We start from the raw sequence: 22,022 nt of genomic DNA on the forward strand, positions 1-22,022 counted from the left end.
CCATTAAACCTCCTTTTTGGTAAATTGCCCAGTCTCAGGTATGTCTTTATCAGCAGTGTGAAAATGGACTAATACACAATCTCTACCACCACTAGTTCCTTGTCTGTTTTGTTCACTGATGTATTCCAAGCACATATCACAGTACCTAGAACATAGTAAGTGCTCAATATATTTGTTGAATGAAATCAAGTAATTTGTTCTCTTACTTAGCAAATTTATAGAAACTCTGTGTGAGGCATAGATTTGAGTGGATACAAAAAGGAACAAGGTCAGCTGCCTACTCATACCTAGCTTATAATGTAGTAAAAGATAAAGAACTCTAATACACATCAATGGGACTGAGTTTAATAGGACACAGGACTTCCGGAATGCCAGAGAAAAATTCAAAAGGAGTATAAGACTCAGAAGAGAGCACATTTGCCTTTGCCTGGAATGATTGCAGATGGCCTTGTGGATGGAGTATTTGAAGTGAACTTTGACAGACAGGGGCTGGTTTGATAAGTGAACATAGAGAAAGAGGTGTTTGCAGATAATAAACCACCTTGGAATGTATTAGGGTAGCAAAAGGATAGGACACCATCATATATTAATAATTTAATATTTATGTAAGTTATAGTCTTACTAACATGATATCATTTATTTGGACTATAAGAGCTTTGTTGGAAAGGAGAGGTAAAGGTATTGAGTTATCTCAAACATTTAGGAACAAAATGATAGTTGGGACAATTTCATAAAGCATTGAATGTCAAGCTAAGGAATTCGACTTAATTTGTCTTACAGGGATCGATTGTGGGGTTTGGAATAGGGCGCTGGGGGAGGTGGATAGCATGATCATACCAAAGGCCAGCAAGCTCTTTGAGAGCAGAGATTTTGTCTTATTTATCCTTGGATCCCCAGTGCACACCACAGAACCTGGCATATTAGTGGGTGATTGATAAATATTTTTGTATCAACCAGTGATTAGGGAGAATGTAGAAAATTTTGTCAAATAAACAGGTCACATTCTGGCAGCTGTAAGGAGGATGGCTTGAAGAAAAACAATGAAAAAGGATGGTAAAACTCTGAAATAGGGTGGCTTCTATGAAAGGAATGATTGGGCACAAGTGACACTACGTACGAAAAAACCAAAAGGATTCAGACACTGATTGGAGATGAGGGTTGAGAGTGAACAATGAGTTCACCCCCAAGACAACCTAAATCTACTCAATCATTATTCAAACCACAAGATTTTTAGCAATAGAACCAGATTCAGAGGTAAATGCAAGAATTCCAACGTGGGTTTAGAAACTAACATCTAATTAGATCAACCAAACTTAGTTTTTTTTTGAGCAGCACCTATAGGTAATTTTGGCAAATTTGGTATAATTCCAGGTATTTATCAGCTTGTAAATTTCAGGCTTCTGATGTTTGGATGTGGTAGCACAGAGAAAATTCTTGGGAGGCAGCAAGGGCTGTATGCAGAGCTTAGGTTTGAGTCTGCAGGCATGGGTGAGGCCTTCCTTAGCTACTCACTAGCTGTGTGGCCTCCCTAAGCAACCTGAGTTTTTTATGACCTATGAATTCATGATCAAAATAGTGGAGGGGTATGTGAGGTTTAGATGAGGGCATGGAAAGTGCCTGGCACAGAGTTAGTGTTTGATAAATGTTAGTCTCTCCTCTCTATGCTGTTCTTTTCTTAGTCTCTGGAATCCACCATGGTGCCCCTATTTCCACCGCAGTTCTGGCCAAAACATGCTTTCATGTGTAATGACTCTTCCACAAAGGCTGTTTGCAATCATCTACTCTATTGTCTTTTAATCTGTACCAGCTTCCAAGCTAACCCAATTGTCTAGCATTTCCCTGGTGCTCATCTCCAAATATGGTTTCACCAGCAAATTTCCTAAGTATCCTTTTATTCTGTCTTCAGGAAGATTATTAATGAAGATGTTAAGTCAGGCTGGCATACATCACCATGCTTAAGGCCATCTTCCAGACATTTTTGTTCCACTACATGGGGATATGGTGTCATTTATCATCAGGTCTTGTTACAGCTTTCTGGCCCTTGAAAAACTCATGGGAGGGCACTCATGTCCACATCTACTTGAATTAGTCTTGCAAGTGAACTCACGAGCGACTGAATTAAATGTCATTGCAGGATTGAACATCTGTTACATCACACTAATCTATCACTCTTCTCTCCTAAATCTTTACAGTCAAAACAAATTAGTCTAGCATGTGATTTTCAATCAACCTTCTCTTTTGTTGTGTGTGGCTCATGCCCAAAAGGAAATAATAGACCAGTTGATAAAAGTAACAAAATTTCATTACTGCTTCAAACGTGGTCAAGTGGTAAATAAAGAATAATGACTCCTTGGCAATTAGTGAAATGAATAGCAATAGGACAGACTCTACAGAAGATGAATATGAGACTCAGCCTCATGAAACTTACCTCATAACAAAGTCTTGGAGATAAATGAGTGTGTGGTTTTAGAATCAAGAATAGCTTTAGAATCAAGAATAGTTGCAGCTTTCCTGACTTGTGTTTTCCTAATGGAGCATTGATTGTGTCACTAACAAGAGATTCTCTTTCCTCATTTGCTGAAAAAGTTGAACATTATATGGGTGGCTCAGATACAGTAGGGGCATAATATAATGGGATGGTTTTTAGCCTCACTTCTGACTCCATTTCATCACCATATTATTTTCCTTGCTTCTTTTCCCTTACTTTTTAATTGTGGTAACATACACGTAATATAAAATTTACCATCTTAACCATTTTGAAGTGTACAATTCAGTGGTATTAAGCACATTCATAATGTGCAATCATCACCACCACCCATCTCTAGAACTCTTTTCATCTTGTAAAACTAAACCCTGTGCCCATTAAACGATAATTCCCTGTTCCTCCCTCCCCTTAGTCCCTGGCAACCACCCATTCTACTTTCTTTCTCTAAGACTGTGGCTAGTCTAGGTACCTCATATACATGAAATTATACAGTGTCTCTCACTTTTTATTGAATGTTATTGTCTTAGTCCATTTTCTGTTGCTTATAACAGAATACCTGAAACTGAGTAATTTACAAGGAAGCAAAATTTATTAAAGTTATAGAGGCTGAGAAGGTCAAGATAGAGGGGGCTGTACCTTGGTGAGAGTCTTCTTACTAGTGGAAACTCTGTACGGAGTCCTGAGGCATCTCATGGCATCACACAGACAGGGGGCTGAGCATGCTAAAGTGTTAGCTCTTCTCTCTTCCTCTCTTATAAAGCTACCAGTTTATCTTCCATGATAACCCATTAATCCATGAATAGATTGCTCCACAATCCAATCACCTCTTAAAGGCCCCACCTCTCAATACTGTCACATTGTGGATTAAGTTTCAACGTGTGTTTTGGAGGGGACATTCAAACCATAGCAACTATCCTGTTGTATGTTTTGTAAGATTATAACTACTCTTGAAACAAAATGGAGACTGAATAAACAAATAAAATATTGCCTGAGGTCAAGAGGAGTTCTATTCTGTATCTATGAAGTCAGTGGTACGGCCATAATGTTTGCTAATTAGAACAAAACACAATCAAGTGTAAGAAATATTCATCATTTAAATGGTTAATTGTTCAGATAAAAAAGCATATTTAAAATAACAGTTCAAGGGAGAGATTGAATATAACACAGGTTCCCTCAAGGACAGGAATGTTAAGATAATTGAGCAAGGAAACAATTGTAGATTCCAACTCACAGATTTAATCAGCTAAATGCCAAGGTGCTGGTCACAAAGATTACCGGCAGAGCTGCCTGCAAGATAATGGTTCTCAAACCTTAGTGTACATATGAATTTATTACCACAAGCCTATCAAATCAGAACCATAATAATGACTGCGACTCAGGAGTCTGAATGTGTCACCAGCTACCCTGGTGGTTTGGGCTTAGGAGGTTCTTATCAGCATTGAGAAATGATGGTCAGTGCAGTAGATTAGACCAGAGATTGTGAGGCTTGCCTCCATTCAGTTTGCTAGTATAATCTTGGATTATGTTATGACTATAGCGCCATGGTATCCATTACTACCTATTTCACTGCTTCACTTTCTTTCTTACATTTAGCGTGGCCTGACTGAGCTATTGAAAGAGAGGCAGAGGCAGGAGTGAATGATGCTGGAAATAGATCCTCATTCAACCGTGCAGCAGAGGGTCAGCCGCGGGCCCTGCTGTTCTCCCACCATCATCACAGCCTTGAGACTAGACCTCATGGTTATCTTGTGGGGTTTTTTCCCCCCCCGGTCTGCCTCTGTGTCAAGTACAAACTGGAGGGAAAATGCTGGCATCCGTGGAGCTGTGTTCAGCATGAAAGATCAGTATCTGTCTTCCCTCTCATTTATAACTCTTATTTTCTTTCTTTCTAGAATATGTCTGTGCTGGAGAATCACCACTGGCGATCTACAATTGGCATGCTTCGAGAATCAAGGCTTCTTGCTCACTTGCCAAAGGAAATGACGTAAGTGCTGCCGAGATGAAACATACTGATGTGCATGCAGTAAAGATAAGCCACTTTCTCTAGGGCAGGCTTGGGACCTTTTGCGTGAATGGCAGAGAGCCCCCCGGCTGTGCTTCCTGCCTACACTGAGCTGTCTATCAGAGGAGATTTGGTGTCAGTTACAGCAACCCAGAAACCAAAATCTCTCTGTGTGCTTTGAAAGGGCCTTGCAGAGTCAATGACCTACAGTCAGGAAAAGGGATAATAAACAGCTCTCAGTTTTCACACGCTTCAGTATCAGTGCTCGGCTTTGCCAAATTCCCAACCTTTAGTTTAGCAAAATTGTCCTCCCATGTAGCTCCAAATAATAAATATTTATCAAGAAGGAACCCAGGCATTCTAAAGCTAGAGTTCAAAAAAGTATATTTTGTAATTGCCAGTCTCAGCAAAAATAGAAGTCAGAAATTCTTTTCTAAAATGTCTTTTGCGAAGTAATTGAAATGGCCCTAGCATTTTTTTCACCAATTAATTTACCTTATTTCTCTTGCACTTTAAACAGAAGGGGAGACACTCGTTTTCTGGTTCACTGTTTGATAGCCATGGTATGTAAGCTGAGTCCCACTAAATCCGAGGCCATTTCTTCGTTTTCCTGGTGGCCCCAAGTTAGCTGCTAATACTGTCGTCCAAGGCCACCATTAATTCTGATCTGTTTAATGAACACATGCAGAACCCAAGAAACCTCGGTGAAAAGAGTACATAGATTGCTGTACCCTTCTTCAAGACAAGCACATAACTTGAGATCAAGGACCAAGTGGTGTCTCCCAACTGAACAAGCAGTATACTTGGGGTTGTGGATTGATTCCTGGCCCTCTGATTTGATCTCATGCTGTTTCCTAGCACCCAGAGGAATGTGAAATTTGCATGAGGAATTTCAGTTCTGATAAATTTTTACTCCCTGGAACTAAATAAAACCAGTTCTCATGCATGGAATAAAAACTTATGCCTCTTACTAGAATAATAAATTGCAAAGATTGAAAGAATTAAATGCAAAAAGAACTAAAAACTGGAGCAAAAGATCAAGTGAGAAGAAGAAGAGAAAAGAGGAGGTAAGGAGAGAGACAAAGAAGAAGGAGAAGGAAAGGAAGAATAGTGAGGACAGGAAAGAAGAAAATGTAAGGGAAACGGGAAAGGACTCTGGGGTGACCAGGCTTCTCCCGGTCAGTACCTGCATTCATCCTGTTACTCAATTAATATTTCTTTCCTAAAATATTCATTTCATATCTATGGATTCCAATGAAAAATATCATATTTTTATGTGTCTTTGTGGGACAGTGTTATAAATTGTTATTGCAAGAATAATTGTTATACAATAATATATGTGAAAACTTTATTACAAAAGCCATTATCATAATCATTATTATTCCTTCTATCACAGGTAAATGCTTTAATGCCATTTTTCTGATTTTAAAAGTAGGGCATGTTAATTATAGAAAGTAAGGAAAATTCAGGAAAGTGTTAGTTTGATCTATGTGAAGTTGCTCTTTTTAAGGGCCAAAAACAGGGGACTTTCAGCACTTTCATATGCTTCAGCTTGATATGAAAGAGAAAACTGAAACTGCTAGTAATCCTGCCATCCAGAGATAGTTCATGTTAACCTGGCTAGTTTATTTTCTTTTAGTCTTTTTTCAATACTAACTTATTTTAACAAAATATGGTTATTTGGGGAACTTATTTTACAGTTTATGTCCTGAAATTTTTTATTTACTATAAAGACTTTTTTCCAAATCATTAAACCTGTTAAATTAAAATGACTTTGTCAGCCATATGGCATTATTGGGCCAAATGGCATTATTGTATACAACTACTGCCTTTCATTTGGAATTTAAATGGTTTCCAATATCCCAAACTTTGATACTCTGTTTCCTCAGGAAGTATTTGTAGATAAAAATTATTGGTCAGAAAGGTCTGAATTTTTAAGTTTCTTGTTGTATATTATCCAATTGTTCCTTCTAAAAGGCTGTATCTACCTATATTCCAACTGATGGATTATAAGAAAATGTACCAATGTACCATCACCAAAATTGAGTTTTATCTTTATTATCTTTTTAAAATATTTGCAAATTTGACATATATGTATGAATATATATACACAAATATATATGTATATATAAAGTTGTTTTCATTAAATTAGTATGCATCCTTTACTTACAACCAAGATTGAAATTTTTCATATATTTGCTGATCATTGCTATTTCTTTAGAGAACACATTTTTTTTATTTGGTCTCTTCCTATTTTCCTATCAGTGTTATTCATTTGTTAGAACTCTTTGTATATTAACTACAGTAACCATTTGTTATATGTGGTAAATATTACTTGAAGTTTTTAGTTTGCCTTTTGATTCATGAAACATTTCACCTAATTAAAATAATTTTCCAATTATAAATTTAATAAGTATTGATATTTTCAAAGAATTCATATAATTTTGAGAAGTATAAATAAAAAAATCAACCATAATCCCATTATAGATCTTTTCAGTTTATTTTCTACGACCATAGAGATCATGCTTTTCATGCTTTGCATTTTGTTTTTAGCATTAAAAAGATGACATTTTTCAATGTCCATTACTATAGCTGTACATCGTACTTCATAATTGCATAGCATGAGTGTACCATCGTTTATTTAACTAATCTCATTATAAATTTTTGTGATTTTTTTCCCCCATGGAATGCTTCATTATTGTAAATAACAATAGAATAAGCATCCTTGTAACATATCTGTACTAATTATATCTCTACTAACATGTTAATGTTAATTTGTAGATGGACTGTTGGTAAGTTTATTTATGTTCATCAAATGCTTTTTCCACTAATTCCTAAATTACCCTCCAGAAACATTGTACTAATTTATACTCCCTAACAAAGAATGAGGGGAACCATTTTTCTCATACTATTGACAGCGTTGGGTATTACAATCTTTCAACAACTCAGCAAATTACTTAGCAGTTACTTTTAATCCTCACCAATAAAAATGGAAGAAATAATATCACATAGTGGTTTTAATTTGCTTTCTGCTATACTAAGAATATTTAATATCACTTTATTTTTTGAGATAGTTTGTATTTCTCTTGTGAATTTTCTGTTTTATGTAATTTTTTATGTTCAGAACTGGATTAAAGATGTATGTATGGCTTAAAAACAAAAATGTTTGTGGTGAAACTATAAAGCTTTTAGAATATGATGTAGGGAAATTTTTCATCAGAGTTGGGAAAAATTTCTTAAAGAGGAGAAAAAATTAGCCAGAAATAAAAAGATTTATAGATTAAGCTACATTAAAAATTAAGACTTCCTGGTGGCGCTGTGGTTCATGCCTGTAATCCTAGCACTATGGGAGGTGGAGATGGGAGGATCACTTGAGGCCAGGAGTTCGAGACCAGCCTGGTCAACATAGTGAAACCCCCATCTCTATTTATAAATTTAAAAATAAAATAAAAATGATAAAAATTGAGACTTCATCAATGGACATCATAGAGACAGCTAAAAGACAAACCACAGACACAATATTTGCAACACATAGCTGACAAAGGACCAGTATTTAAAATATGTAAAGAACCTCAGAATCAATAAGAAAAAGGAAGACAACTTAATAGAATAGACAAAAACTAGAGTAGAAACTTCACAAAAGTAGTACAAATGGCCAATAAAGACATGAAAATATGTCTAGCCTCATTAGTAAACAAAATTCATATTAAAACTACAGTGAGTTGCATGACATGCCCATCAAACTGGCAAAAAATGTAAAGGGTAAGAATGTAGAACAATGAGAATCTCATCTGCTACTGCTGGGAGCAAAAATTTATACCATCATTTTGGAAATAACTGGCATTATCTAGTAAATTGAAGATAAACATACCCTGTCATCCAATTATTGCATTCCTGAATATAGACCCTAGGGAGACTTCTGCACATGCATAACTAGAGGTATATAAGAATATTTACTGTGGCTTTTTTCATACTAGCCAAACACTAGAAAAAACTCAAGTGACCGTGAAAAGTAGAATGGATAATGGAATGGATTTCATTATCAATGGAATTTTATACAGTGGCATACACTATAACAAAAGAGAATAAACTATAGCCTACACATCATGAAGGAATTTCAAAAACATAATGTTTAGCTAAAGAAGTTAGTCACTGATACATACCATATAACTTAAAGTTCAAAAGCAGTTAAAATTAAATTGTGCAGTTTAGAGATGCACTCACAGGTGGTAAAATCATAAGTAGCAAGAAAATTGTTAAAACAAGAGCAAGAAAGTGGTTACTTCCAGGCTTGAAAGGAAAGGGGATGTGATGAGACAGGCAACATGACCTCTGGGGTACTGGCAGGCAGTGTTCTTGACCTGAGTGGTGGTTACAAGGTGTTCATTTTCTATTTATTCATTAAATTATATATGTATTCCCTATGCATTCTACTTAAATATATTTCATTTTTAAAGGTACATTTTACAAATATTTATGGATTGTTCCTTTATTACTTTTTATATGTGAGGGAAAGCTCTAACTTGCTTTATCTTTCTAAGATATCCCATTTTCTCTATACCATTTGTTGACTAATGTATCTCTTGCCCACTGGTTTGTAACAGTGCCTTAATTAGTTTTTGTGTTTGAAGTTCCAGAATCTCTTTCTGGCCTACGTATTGTGTTCCGTTGATGGATCTTTCCATCCCATGGTACCATTTACTATTATTGTCTTCATTTTTATTACTATTGTTATGCCCTTTCCTCTCTCCGTGCACATCTCCATGTTTGAACTCTAAAAACACACCACAAATCTCATGATTCTACAAGTCCTTTGTGTCCTCCCTAAAACATGCATTTCTATTTGGCTTTCAGGTTTTTTCACCCATAGGAATGTCTAAACTACCACAACTTTGTTTTTCAAGGTTTCAATCACTTTATATAGTTCTTGGCATGCTTCCTGTCCCAGGACGGAACTGGTGGGTGAGAGACTTGCTCTCAGGCAGTGAAGGACTGGCACATTGTGTAATAAACAGAATCAAAGGCAGAAATTAGATTACAAGCCACCTGATGATGATAAAATCAATCACCCTCATCAAAGGGATTTGCTTTGTGTGTGTTTTTCTCTTGCATTCTTGTGGATGCAGACAGGATATTGAACAGCAGCTGGGCTCCTTGATCTTGGCAACAGACATCAACAGGCAGAATGAATTTTTGACCAGATTGAAAGCTCACCTCCACAATAAAGACTTAAGACTGGAGGATGCACACGACAGGCACTTTATGCTTCAGGTAAACAAAACAATAAAAGCCATTCTTTTTGCTGAGTAAAAACACTCAGCTGGGCTGGGTGTGGTAGCTCACATCTGTAGTCACAGCTACTTGGGAGGCTGAGGCATGGGGATCACTTGAGTCCACGAGTTTAAGGCTACAGTGAGCTATGATTGCACCACTGCACTCCAGCCTGGGTGACAGAGTGAGATCCTGTCTCTAAAAAAAGACACAAAACAACAACAAAAATTCACTAAGGGCCATGATCAATAATTTTAGCATGTTTGAGAAGGAGTTATCTCCAATGGTATGAGTTAGAGCAGTGACCTATTTAGTAAAGGCTTTGAAATGCATGAAAGTTATAAGTGGTTCCCAACTAAGCAAAATCTGGGTTTTAGGTCAACAAGTTGATAATATCTCATTTTTCTTGTTCAGTAACTGATTTATCACAGAGTAATCCCACTGGATGCAGTAAAGGTCTACCACATTTTGTGGCTTGGTATAAAATCAGCTACTGCGATACCCACGCAATTTTAAAAGTCTGTTTCTGAAACACAAAAGCATATTATGTTAACTACAGTACATACAAAAATTGGAAAACAAGTGGCCTCCCTTTACCTTAAACCTATTTAACCTGCTTTATTTCCTTTTACTACCTAAACTTCTATTTTCATCTGAGTCTTAAACATTTTTATCTGGTCTTATTTTTAGGCAGCAAAAAATAAAATTGAACTGAATTGAATTACATTGGATCAAGTCCATTCCTTTCTGTTTTACTCCACGGCAAGAAGCCATTTGTGACATGACAGATTACATCAGGGCAGAGTGGACGTCACAAATAAAAATGTGACCTGGTATCCAAACCAGAACCTTCTTTCTTTATCTTCCATTTTCTCTTGTCTTCCTTCTTTTCTTTTGGTGCAAAAAACATAGTGAATGGACCCTAGACTCATGTATATAGATGAGATGGAGCTACACCTGGAGATTGAATCGTGCAGTCTTTTTTGTTCCAGGCTTTCATGCTACCCTTTGTAGCTGTCCAAAGTGCTCCATCTTTGCCAGGAAATACCCTACTCCCAGCTGTAGAACTATGACTCCTTCCTTATTTCTTTCCAAACTAGGCTTCTAGTCCCTGAATGCCACAAGGATCAACCAGGTGTCTGATTTGAGTGACTAAAGCCAAGTTGTGAATAGCTGAAAGATTTGGTCTTGAACACTTGCATTTCGAAAGAAAGGCTTGCTAACTCAAATGCATTCCTTAAGGCAGAGGCTGGAGGATGCTTCTCTGACACTTACCTCTACTTCAACATGTACTGGTACCCCCACTAACCAGGAAATAAACATAAACAACTAAATTTGCAAGTTGATATGATCCAAGGCTCTTCCAGACCCCAACATTGCTATCTGTTCTGTGATGCCAAGGAATTGGGTCAAACCAATGGACACTGCTGGTCTCTTGGTAGCAGGTGGTGGTTAAAAGGGAGAATCTGCTTCTCTGGGAATTCAAGGTAACCCTCGTAGGGTCATCATTACTGACAAAAAGCTGGCATCTCAGATCCAGACCAGTGTGAGGCAAGTCAAGAAGGCCCTAATTTAGCTGTGCAAACAAAGCATTCCTACGTTTGATACGGCTTCGTTCCCTGACTGGCAGTCTGAGCTTACACATGCAGACATAAATCCCAACACGCATAATTTAAGTGATGTATGGAGTTCGTCAGTGTGGCTACTGTGAGAGTGAGGTCCAGATGACCTCATCTGAGCCTGGCCAGGGACCCTGCAACCTCCCTGCATTCAGGAGGTGGAGCTACAGAAGGAGCCAGGCCATGGCTTTCCTTGGCCTGCCCACCCAAGTCTCTTCCAGCAAGCTCCATGTCCTTGGACTGTGGCTCTTCTCTCCTCACTGCTATAAAGCCAGCATTCTCAATGCAGGCTTTGTATCATGGTGAATAAGTGCAGTTTCCTGAAGAGGCATGTCAGGGAGGTACTCTGTAAATATGGGCCTGGTACTATGAGCAGACTGAACAGCTTGATAGCCTCTTTGGCTTGGGGTGCTTTTGCAACTGAAAGAACATCCTCTCACAATCTCTCCCTATCCTGTCATTTCTCAGATCGCCTTGAAGTGTGCTGACATTTGCAATCCTTGTAGAATCTGGGAGATGAGCAAGCAGTGGAGTGAAAGGGTCTGTGAAGAATTCTACAGGCAAGGTTAGTAGTGATCCAACAGCTGAGATTTCATTGCCCTGTCTTCTTTTAGGCATTTATCCTAATAAAACAGGAAATGGCTGATCTATCATGACATTTGTTCTCTCATCAACTCTTGTGATCCTAACCTTTCTCTTTTACCCTCTTGGAACTCATCCAACCCTTTTTTGGAAAAAGTTAAAAATAAATAACATTGACGTATTGACTTACTACAGAAACAGGTAGTAATGAGGCAAAATAAAAATGAGCAAAAGTAGGACATTCATTATAAATGGCTCTCCTCTGTGGATATAAGAATGTGTGGGATAGTTTGATTTTGACTTTGACCTTCATTTTAATGAGCTGAGTGCAGCCTAAAGGCTAAATGTCATTTGAGGTCAATGTTTTCCACTCTGACAGAAGGACTTAGACTCCTTTTGTATTCCTTCTCCTTGCTTTCTTAAAAAAAAAATTAATAATGAAATTGGACAGAGCTGACCAAAAAGTGAGTTCTTCCTTTCAAATATAGTTTCAAAAGTGAGGTAGAAGGATTTTGCTGTGAAAAGACAAATGGCCCTGAATTAGGGTATAATTTTTAAAAGATTAACCTCATTCAGAAATAAAGCAATGAATTAGCAAGCAGGATCTTGATGTTGGGTGGGGTATCAACCTTTAAATACAGCCTTGTTTCTTCAGGCTGGGTTTCAATGTGCAGGATGTTTGTTCAGGCATCAACAGTGCCCTCATGCTAGTGACAGAATCAGGTTTGAGAGGCTGAGAACAAATAAAGCTTGAAGTGTCCCACATACCAGCTCTGTGGGGAGGTCAAATAGCAACAGTGAGCCTTTTGGAGAAGGCACCATTGAAAGATGCGTCAATGACATTGTGATGGCCCCAGAGACAGAAGAATTGATTGAGCTCATGTGGGGCCAGAAGGCTCTGCTCACTGTATCTTTCTCTCAGAATAAAAGTGCTCATGTAACTCCTATAATTCTGTATATAATTTCACTTGAATTGAGTAAAAGTGGTTAGAAATCAAAATCTCAGCTCTAGTTGCCCCTAAATAAAATCTCCAAGGAAGGTAAAACAAAAGGAAATATGATGAAATTGGAGCTAGGGGGCTTTAAATTAGATATAATCAATACTTTCTTTACTGTTTGATATGTTAAATATTGAAATAGCATAGTGAGAAAGGGGCTAAGATCTCCGTCCTTGCAAATCAAACAATGAAACAGAGGAAAGAATCTACTCTAGCCCACTTGGTTTTGACTCAATCATGCCCAGCATGATTAAAGTACACAAGTCAGCATCGACTGCAGTGTAAACCTTTTATTTTCTCATCTTGCACCTTATTTGGATTCTGAGCACCTTGGGGCAGGACCATGTCACTTAGGTAGATAGTAAGGCCCGTAGTGCCAGCAAATCAAAGTTGTCAACTAAGTACAGTAAATGGTATCAACCAAGAAATGTAACCTATAAGATCTCTTTTCTCAGGCCTGGTGCAGTGGCTCATGCCTGTAATCCCAGCACTTTGGGAGGCTGAGGCAGGTGGATCACCTGAGGTCAGGAACTTGAAACCAGCCTGGCCAAATGGTGAAATCCAGTCTCCAATAAAAATACAAAAATCAGCCGCGTGTGGCAGCACAACCTGTAGTCCCAGCTACTCGGGAGGCTGAAGCAAAAGAATTGCTTGAACCCAGGAGGCGGAGGTTACAGTGAGCCGAGATCGTGCCACTGCGCTCCAGCCTGGGCGACAGAGCAAGACTCCGTCTCCAAAAAAAAAAAAACCAAACCTCTTTTCTCAAAAGCGCTTATTGTCCTAGTAATATATGCATGCATTATAAGTTGGAAAAACCTAGAACATTTGTAACACTGATCTCTAAAGGCAGGCTTCCATGTACCTTCCTCTGGCATGTTTCCTGGCAGAGGAAGAATAGAAAGTATATCTAGTCCTTTTTATGTAATAGCCTTATGGTCTAGTAGAAATTCTGCTTGTTTTAAGAGAAGATTATAGGCTGGGTGCAGTGGCTCACGCCTGTAATCCAAACACTTTGGGAGGCCAAGGCGGGTGGATCACGAGGTCAGGAGATAGAGATCATCCCAGCTAACACAGTGAAACCCCGTCTCTACTAAAAATACATAAAAAGTTAGCTGCGCATGGTGGCGGGCACCTGTAGTCCCAGTTACTTGGGAGGCTGAGGCAGGAGAATGGCGTGAACCTGGGAGGCAGAGCTTGCAGTGAGCCAAGGTCACGCCACTGCACTCCAGCCTGGGTGACAGAGCGAGACTCTTATCTCCAAAAAAAAAAAAAAAAAAAAAGAGTAGATTCCCTGGTCATCCAAAGTGCCTGTCCTCCCTACTGAATTATTATTTAATTCTATAAGGATGACTTGTGTCATTTTGATTAATCTTTCAGTTTAAGATTTGGACTCATCTCAGTTCATTCCAGCCTGCTCCTGGCAGGCAGGCTTCCACAGACTACTAACTGTCCTGGACAAAGTAACTTTAATGTGATTCATTATGTTAAGCAAAGGAAAACCCTTAAAATCAAGGTTGAGGACACAGGGGGAAAGGAAAACAAGACCCCATGAATTAGAAAAACTTATATTCTCAGAACAGAGATTAGGATTCCAAATACCATATACCTCCCTCCTCTCCCCGAAAAAACCCTAAAAAATTAGACTTTGTCCTCTTGTAACTACAGATTGATATCATCTCAACCTAGTTTCCTAGAACATTTTATTGAACATCTGCTTCCAGCCTTGTCTAATCCTCAGCAAAACCGATTGTCCTATGTTCAAAGCCCCACTGGAGATATTATGAAGAATACAAAAAACTACAGGTAGTCTATGCTTTGTACTCTCAAAGTACTAATTAGTTTAGTTTCCAGAGGAAAGAAACTATGCAAATTTCCCCTTTATATTCTCTACATTGCTTAGCAAAGTGTCTGAAACATAAGCGTGTTGAATAAGTGAATGAATAAATGATCTAATTGGAAAACCTCTAATGATAGAGGTCACAGGAGAAGATCCAGTACCTTGAAAGGTAGAATCTGAGCTCAGTTTTGAGTGATGTGCATTGCTCTATACTTTCCAATATGGTAACAAGACACATGTGACTGGTTAAATTTAAATTAAAAGTTAATAAATAAAAAATAGAGTTCCTCAGTCTTGATCATATTTCAAGGGGCTGCCACAGTGGGCAATGTAGAGAACATCTCCATCCTTGCAGCAAATCCCACTGGACAGCGCTGGTCTAGATAGAATGGAATGGAAAACACTGAGGCCGGGATGCACCCTGCCTTGTAGACCAGCTCGGTCTCATAGAAGATAAGAACGAGAGGATTGTGGAGGCCCCTGGGCACCAGGCTACAATAGAGAACATGACAATGAGAGTCATCTCAGAAAGTGCGTTTAGGGCAATATATATAGTTGAAGTGGAAGAAGAATTGGAGGAAGAAAACTAGCTAAGAAGCAACAACTAAGAATAAATCATCAACACACCAGACCAGGTTAAAGCAGAGTGAAAGGGGGCAAAAAAAAGGTCTTCTAAGAGGGAGAAATAGGATGTGAAACAAGATTTAAGAGGAAGAAACAAGCAGGGACCCTTGCAGGGTCCCCAGCCAGGCTCAGATGGGATGGAGGGTGAAGAGAAGGGAGAAGTCAAAGACAACTCCTCCGAAGTGTCACACTTGACTGAAAAATCACTATTAACAGAAATACGGAGGTGAGGAGTGAAACTGGCTTTAGGAGAGTTCGTCTTATTATATGGTGTCCTGGCCTGCCCTCAGAAGGCTATGATCATCTTGAGTTGAAGAGTTAGGGTGGCCAGACTGCCCTGAACCACTCAGGTTAAGCCCGAATGATTTCCTCACTTCAGCCTTAAGGATTACCAGGGACAAGAGACCCCAGGAGGCAGACTACAGTCTTAAAATGACAGAACTGTGGCCTCTGTAGGGCTTCAGCTCAATGGTTAAGTGCAGACACTTTGAAGCCAAACTTCCCATGCTGGAATCCAGGCTCCCCGCTTTACTAGTGGTGTGACCTACTAGCAACATACTGGGTCAGTATACTTAATCCTCCCTGTGTCTCAATTTCTTCATCTATAAAATGGGGATTATAATAAGGTTGTTATTTGGATTAAATTAATTAACATATGCCTGGGAGGGGGGCTCACACATGTAATCCCAATGCTTTGGGAGGCTGAAGCAGGAGGATTGCTTGAAGCCAGGAGTTTGAGACCAGCCTAGGCAATGTAGAGAGATCCTATCTCTATTTTTAAAAAAAATGAACAAAACAATATTAGCCAGAAGTGGTGGTACATGCCTGTAAGTCCCAGCTACTCAGGAGGCTGAAGCAGGAGGATCCCTTGAGCTCAAGCGTTCAAGGGTGCATTGAGCTATGATGACACCACTGCACTCCAGCCTGGGTGACAGAGTGAGAGCCTGCCTCTTACAAAAAACAATGACAATTTTTTTTATTAACATATGTAAAATGCTTAGAACAGTGCCTGGCACACAGTAATCACTATATAAATGTTGTGTTTTTATCTCTTCTACTTTAGCAGAGTAGATTCGTAACTGAACCTTCCACTGATTAACCAGATTGTTTTTTCCAACACAAAAATTACTCAATTTTTTATGCTCAGGAAGGACTGATGAAGTATTTCAATAAAGTTTTGTACAATGCATTTCTTCTTTGATCTTCTATTAGGTTGGTGCAAATGTAATTGCAGGTTTTGCCATGGAAAGTAATGGCAAAAAAAAAACACACACAATTACATTTGCACCAGCCTGATAGCTGACAAAGGCATTAAAAAAAAACATTTCAAGCTGGGTGCAGAGGCTCACACCTGTAATCCCAACAGTTTGGAAGATGGAGGCAGGAGGATTGCTTGAGCTCAGGAGATTAAGACTAGTCTGGACAACATAGCAAGACCTCATCTCTACTAAAAATAAAAATTTAAAAATATATATTAGCCGGGCATGGTGGCACATGCCTGTAGTCTGAGCTACTTGGGAAGCTAAAGCAGAAGGATTGTTTGAGCCTAGGAGTTCAAGGCTGCAGTGAGCCGAGATCATGCCACTGCACTCAAGCCTGGGTGACAGAATGAGACTCTGTCTCAAAAAGAAAAAAAGAAATACCATTCTGACCTTTATACTTTTTTTCACCTTCAGTTGCATTAGGTAAAATTCTAAGGAATCAGAATGGGAGATTCTGATTAATTTTGTGGTTACAGACTGAGGTGCTACTCAGATGAGATCTTTCTGGTCCTTCTACCTCATTTCCTACCTACTTACTGTTCCTAGTTGTCCTCAGGCGAAACAAGACTAGGGTCAGGCAGCGTGAAAGCAGAGGAGGGAGAAGGAAGGACAAAACCTGTTTTCTTAACCTGTCACTTAAAGCCATAACTTATTTCATGTGAGGAAATTTCTCATTTGTTGTTTTCTTGTTTTTATAGGTCTTGTTCAAAAGTTTATTCTAGTCCCAGAGCACACCTACTAGCAATGAGCCACTATGAACGGTCATTGGCACTGTGGTATTTTAAATTTTTACGGAAACTACTGAAGTAAGGCAGAGCAAGTCGGTGCTGAAGGGTCCCTAAGGGATAACAAGTCAGGAAACAGTAATCCCCAGAATAACTTCTTCCGACGAGGTCATTAAAATTATTAATACTCATTTTATAAGTTCTAGATTACCAATGTGGTTTTTTTTTTCTTTCTTCTTAGGTGAACTTGAACAGAAATTTGAACTGGAAATCAGTCCTCTTTGTAATCAACAGAAAGATTCCATCCCTAGTATACAAATTGGTGAGTTGAATTCAGTGTTAATTCCAAATAAATACCTTTGGCACATCTCACAAAAGTTTCTCAAAAAAAGAAAAGATCTAAACATAGCTTTCAAAAGATCGGCACTGGAGGTTTAATCAACATCCTTTTGAATGGCAGAGTCCAAATTAACACTTTAATCGTGACTAATCTACTAGCTAATTATCTATTGAGAACTTACGAAACCTAGGATTGAAGCTTTGTTATAGGCCCTTAACTAATTCGTATTATTTTAATTTTGTAGTTTCGAATAGAATCAAAACCAAAAAGAGTAGAAGAAAAGTAACAGGAATCAACTATTCGCACTCTCTGCAGGGCTTGAAGGTGGGAATCAGCAGAATCTGCCTTTAGGACCCTTCCAATCTGGGTTGCTACCCCTCATCCCTAATGCTCGCTCCCAAGAACCCAGTCTCTAGGCCTAGAGCCTACAAGCCGTGCTATCCCGCCACATCCTGGGATCCCCAGTTTCACTAGTCCTTCCTTCAAAACTTATTTTCGGGTTATTCTCCTAAAACCACATTCTCTTTCAAGTGTCACTGATGGGAAACTGTTAAAGTATGATGCCAATGCATCCAAAATAATTATTGCTTTATCTAATTAAGTTATGCATTAGGCCAAGAAGCAAATCAAACTGTGGAAATTTTAGGCACTTTAGTGGAGGAAATATTTTTGCTTCGGTAAGACTTTCTATCACACCTTAAGACACTCCATCAAGTCCACCCACCTTTAAAGCAAGTCTTTCTTTTCCTTGCGGTTCCCTTCCATTGAATCCAAACTCAGAACTTTAACTCTTTTCCTTATAAACTCTGACCCTGACATGTACCAGTTCATGTTTTATACCTGTTCCTATAGACTTCAGACAGCTGAACGCATTCACAGTGCTACAGACCTTTGCAAGGCTCAAAGTTTAATGCTTTGACATTGGTAGGGAAGGGGGTATCTGAAAACATAACCTGAAAATTAAGAAAACCAGGGTAAGTTAGAATTATAGAATATCACTGAAGGTCAAATCTAATCCACTGTCCCACAATGGAGTCATAAAATCATCCTCAGGAAATAAGGACAAAATAAATCTAGCTATAAAGATTTCAATGGAATATACAACTATTAAAATAGGTGTGTTTGATTATTGAGCATTTTTTTTTCAAATTGTCCTTAATATTGTTATGTAGTTTTCACAATCAAACCAATTCCTCCACCCCAAAGCTGGGAGCTGGGGATGGTGGCATAAAAAAAAATAGAACCCAGAAAAGATAATACAGAGTTGCTAGGTGGCTTGCAGGGAATATCAGCAACAGAAATGCAGCCTCAGCCTCCTGGGAGGCAATTCTCTCCTATCAATTGCTTTAGCCATGGAGGTTCTGCAGACGTGATTCAAAATTAGATGCTAACCAAAGTCCTAATCCTGAGGCTCCCTGTGTTAAGCTCCAGCTGGAAAGAAATTTACCAGGCAACTGTCAATGACATTTTGAACCCCCCAAACAAAAGGACTCGTGTGGTTCAGCACACAACCTGGATTTGTGAGACAGACCTGATTTCAGGGACTCTGTCCTGTTGTTGTCATGAGAACACACTTATTTTGTCAGATCATATGTCCTGATTTTCAGCTCAGGAAAATGTGGTTACCATAGATACCTCTTTTAAAAAAGGGGCTGGGGGTTGAGTGAATAGGGAAATCCTATGGATGCTACACCAGCACACCAATAATAAAGAGAAAGGGAAGCTGATTACAAAACAATACTTAGTACATAGATCTTTCTCTGCCTTTGCTCTACATCTGCCAGCTCGTAGAGGTTGAGGGTTGGGAAGTGGGGTGGCAGGGACAGATCAGGCTAAACCGGAAAAATCCAAAGAGATAAATGGAACTTGGTGGATGCTACAGGCTCTAGCCCCCGAGACAACGATTTTTCCAGTGGGTCTTAAGTAATGCAGCTATTTCCTCTTTCCTTATTCCTCTCTGACTGAAATGTTCCCCTCTTTTTCCTGCCTCAATCCAAAATGAGAATTTTCTGAGATCTACTCTCAGGCTTAGATCTGATTTTTCTTTTGAAGTAATTTATATCTACCCAAGTGGAACTAGGGCTTAATATCTCCTCCCCAACTCCACGCTTCCCTCTCTCTACCAAATTCTACATTTTAAAAGGAAGGTATTAGCCGGGCGGGGTGACTCATACCTATAATCCCAGCACTTTGGGAGGCTGAGGCGGGCAAATCCCTTGAGGCCAGGAATTCAAGACCAGCCTGGACAACAAGACAAAACCCCATCTCCACAAAAAATACAAAAAAATAAAATTAGCTGGGTGTGGTGGCATGTGCCTGTAGTCCCAGCTGCTCAGAAGGCTGAGGCAGGAGGATCACCTGAGCCCAAGGGGTCAAGGCTGCAGTGAGCCATGATCACGTCACTGCACTCCAGCCTGGGCGACAGGGTGAGACCCCATCTCTTAAAAAATTAATTAATTAAAACAAAAAAGGTATTAAATCAAATGACTCTCTAATTGGTGAAATCTATAGAAGGCTAAAGAGAAAGAGGTTTTCCTTCAATCCTTGTCTACTCTGAGGCTACCATTCCTCCCTACTCCCCCTTCCTCCCCCCAACCCCCCGCCACCCCACCATCCCTCCAGGAGGACAACAGCCCAGCAATGTCAGTTCATCCTTTGAGAAAAGGGAGGTTGGCAGAACACACTGATGGAACAGGTTTCCAAATCTGATAATGTGGAAGCCTTAATTTGAAAAACTGCCTCTTGGTGTCCATTCAGACTTTAAAATCAGTTTCCTACCTAGCATAAGAAGTCTTTATATCTGAAAGTATAAATACAGATATAGTGCCAGGGTCACTTAAGAAAATGAGGCTTTTTTTTGAGTTGGATTTGTAACTTTTTTATACTGAGATAAACTTGATAAATATTCACACTTTGAACTTTAGAATAGTATAATTTTGCAAACTGTCTTTTTAGATATCTAATATCTCATCTCTTTGAAGGCGAATGATATTAGAAATTAAATATGGAGATTGCGGAGGAGGTAAAGAAAATTCAAGAACAGCAAGCAAAACGTGAAATCCTCATCTGCTGACACCCTGTACAACCTTACCAAAATTCCATATACAGACATCAAGTCACTGATTTAACTTTCCCCCTCCAGTTCAGGTTCTCTACTATGATCTCACAATATTTAAATCATATTTCACATAAGATGAGACAATGCAGAAATGTACAATAACACTGTGTATTGCTGCATCCCTCTTCTATTTCCATGGCGTTCTCAAAGGCCAAGTGTCTGCTGTTTGTCCAACAAAAAGATAATCAAATCTATCCTTGTAATTCACATGCCTGTAAACATACAGGATTAGCTGTTGGAAATTTTTGTCAGGCTGAAAAACATTTGCCTTTCTCCCCACAGCTACACATCAAGGAAATACAATAAAACCTAAATAAGTCCAAGTTTGTGATGATTCCAACAGTTCTCAGACTGAAAGTTATCTTTTCATAATAAACAAGTCATGTTTATTATGAAAAGCACATTAACGTGGCAAAACGCGATTAGAAAGAAACAAATCTTAAATATGTAAGAGAATAGACATGCAAACAAAGAAGTCTCATATCAGACAATCTTATCTAGTCATTAAAGCGGGACTTTCATACAGGTAAAAATCTATTGAAAATGAGTGAACTTTAAACTTAGTTATTTAACATAACTGAAAGCAAGACAGAACTGTAAAATGATCATCTTGAAAAAGATATCCCACAGGGTAAGGGTATGAATTATGCAGCTGATCTAAATTCGTGAGGTGTCCTTTTCTGATGTCATTTGCCCTCTCCATCCCTTCTCTTCCTGCCTTTAGCTCCAGCACACACTTTTTTTTTTTTTTTATACATTTTTTACTTATATGTCTTTCTCCCTCTGCAAGTAATAGCCAGTATTCACTGGGAGTTTACTATGTGCCAAGAGTTTTCTAAGCATTGTACATACATTAAGTCATTTAATTGTCATAACAACCCTACGAGTTTAGTATTCTCTTTAGCATCTTTTTGCAAATGAGGAAACTGAGGCACAAAGCCGTTCAGGGACAAGCCCAAAGTGACACATCTTATGCTCCTAGGCTGAGGGTAGCCACCATTATCTTGCTTGCCCTTCTGGCCCCAGAGCTGGAAATTTTTATTAGGCTGAAAACATTTGCCATTTCTCCCCACAGGTACTCATCAAGGAAATACAGTAAAACCTAAGTAAGGCCGGGCACAGTGGCTCAGGCTGTAATCCCAGCACTTTGGGAGGCCGA

The 22,022-nt window shown here is 38.8% G+C and overlaps 1 protein-coding gene across 2 annotated transcripts in view; it reads left to right on the forward strand.

Moving 5' to 3' along the window:
- Window positions 1-22,022, forward strand: part of PDE7B (phosphodiesterase 7B) — a 339,241-nt gene that overhangs the window by 312,851 nt on the left and 4,368 nt on the right. For both annotated transcript variants that reach the window (XM_002817399.4, XM_002817398.5), the window contains 4 exons: window positions 4,378-4,469; window positions 9,614-9,758; window positions 11,846-11,942; window positions 17,647-17,727. In XM_002817399.4, the coding sequence (XP_002817445.1) occupies window positions 4,378-4,469; window positions 9,614-9,758; window positions 11,846-11,942; window positions 17,647-17,727 (415 nt within the window). The remainder of the gene's footprint in view (window positions 1-4,377; window positions 4,470-9,613; window positions 9,759-11,845; window positions 11,943-17,646; window positions 17,728-22,022) is intronic.

The sequence above is a fragment of the Pongo abelii genome, chromosome 5, assembly GCF_028885655.2.
Source record: "Pongo abelii isolate AG06213 chromosome 5, NHGRI_mPonAbe1-v2.0_pri, whole genome shotgun sequence".
Lineage (NCBI taxonomy): Eukaryota > Metazoa > Chordata > Mammalia > Primates > Hominidae > Pongo > Pongo abelii.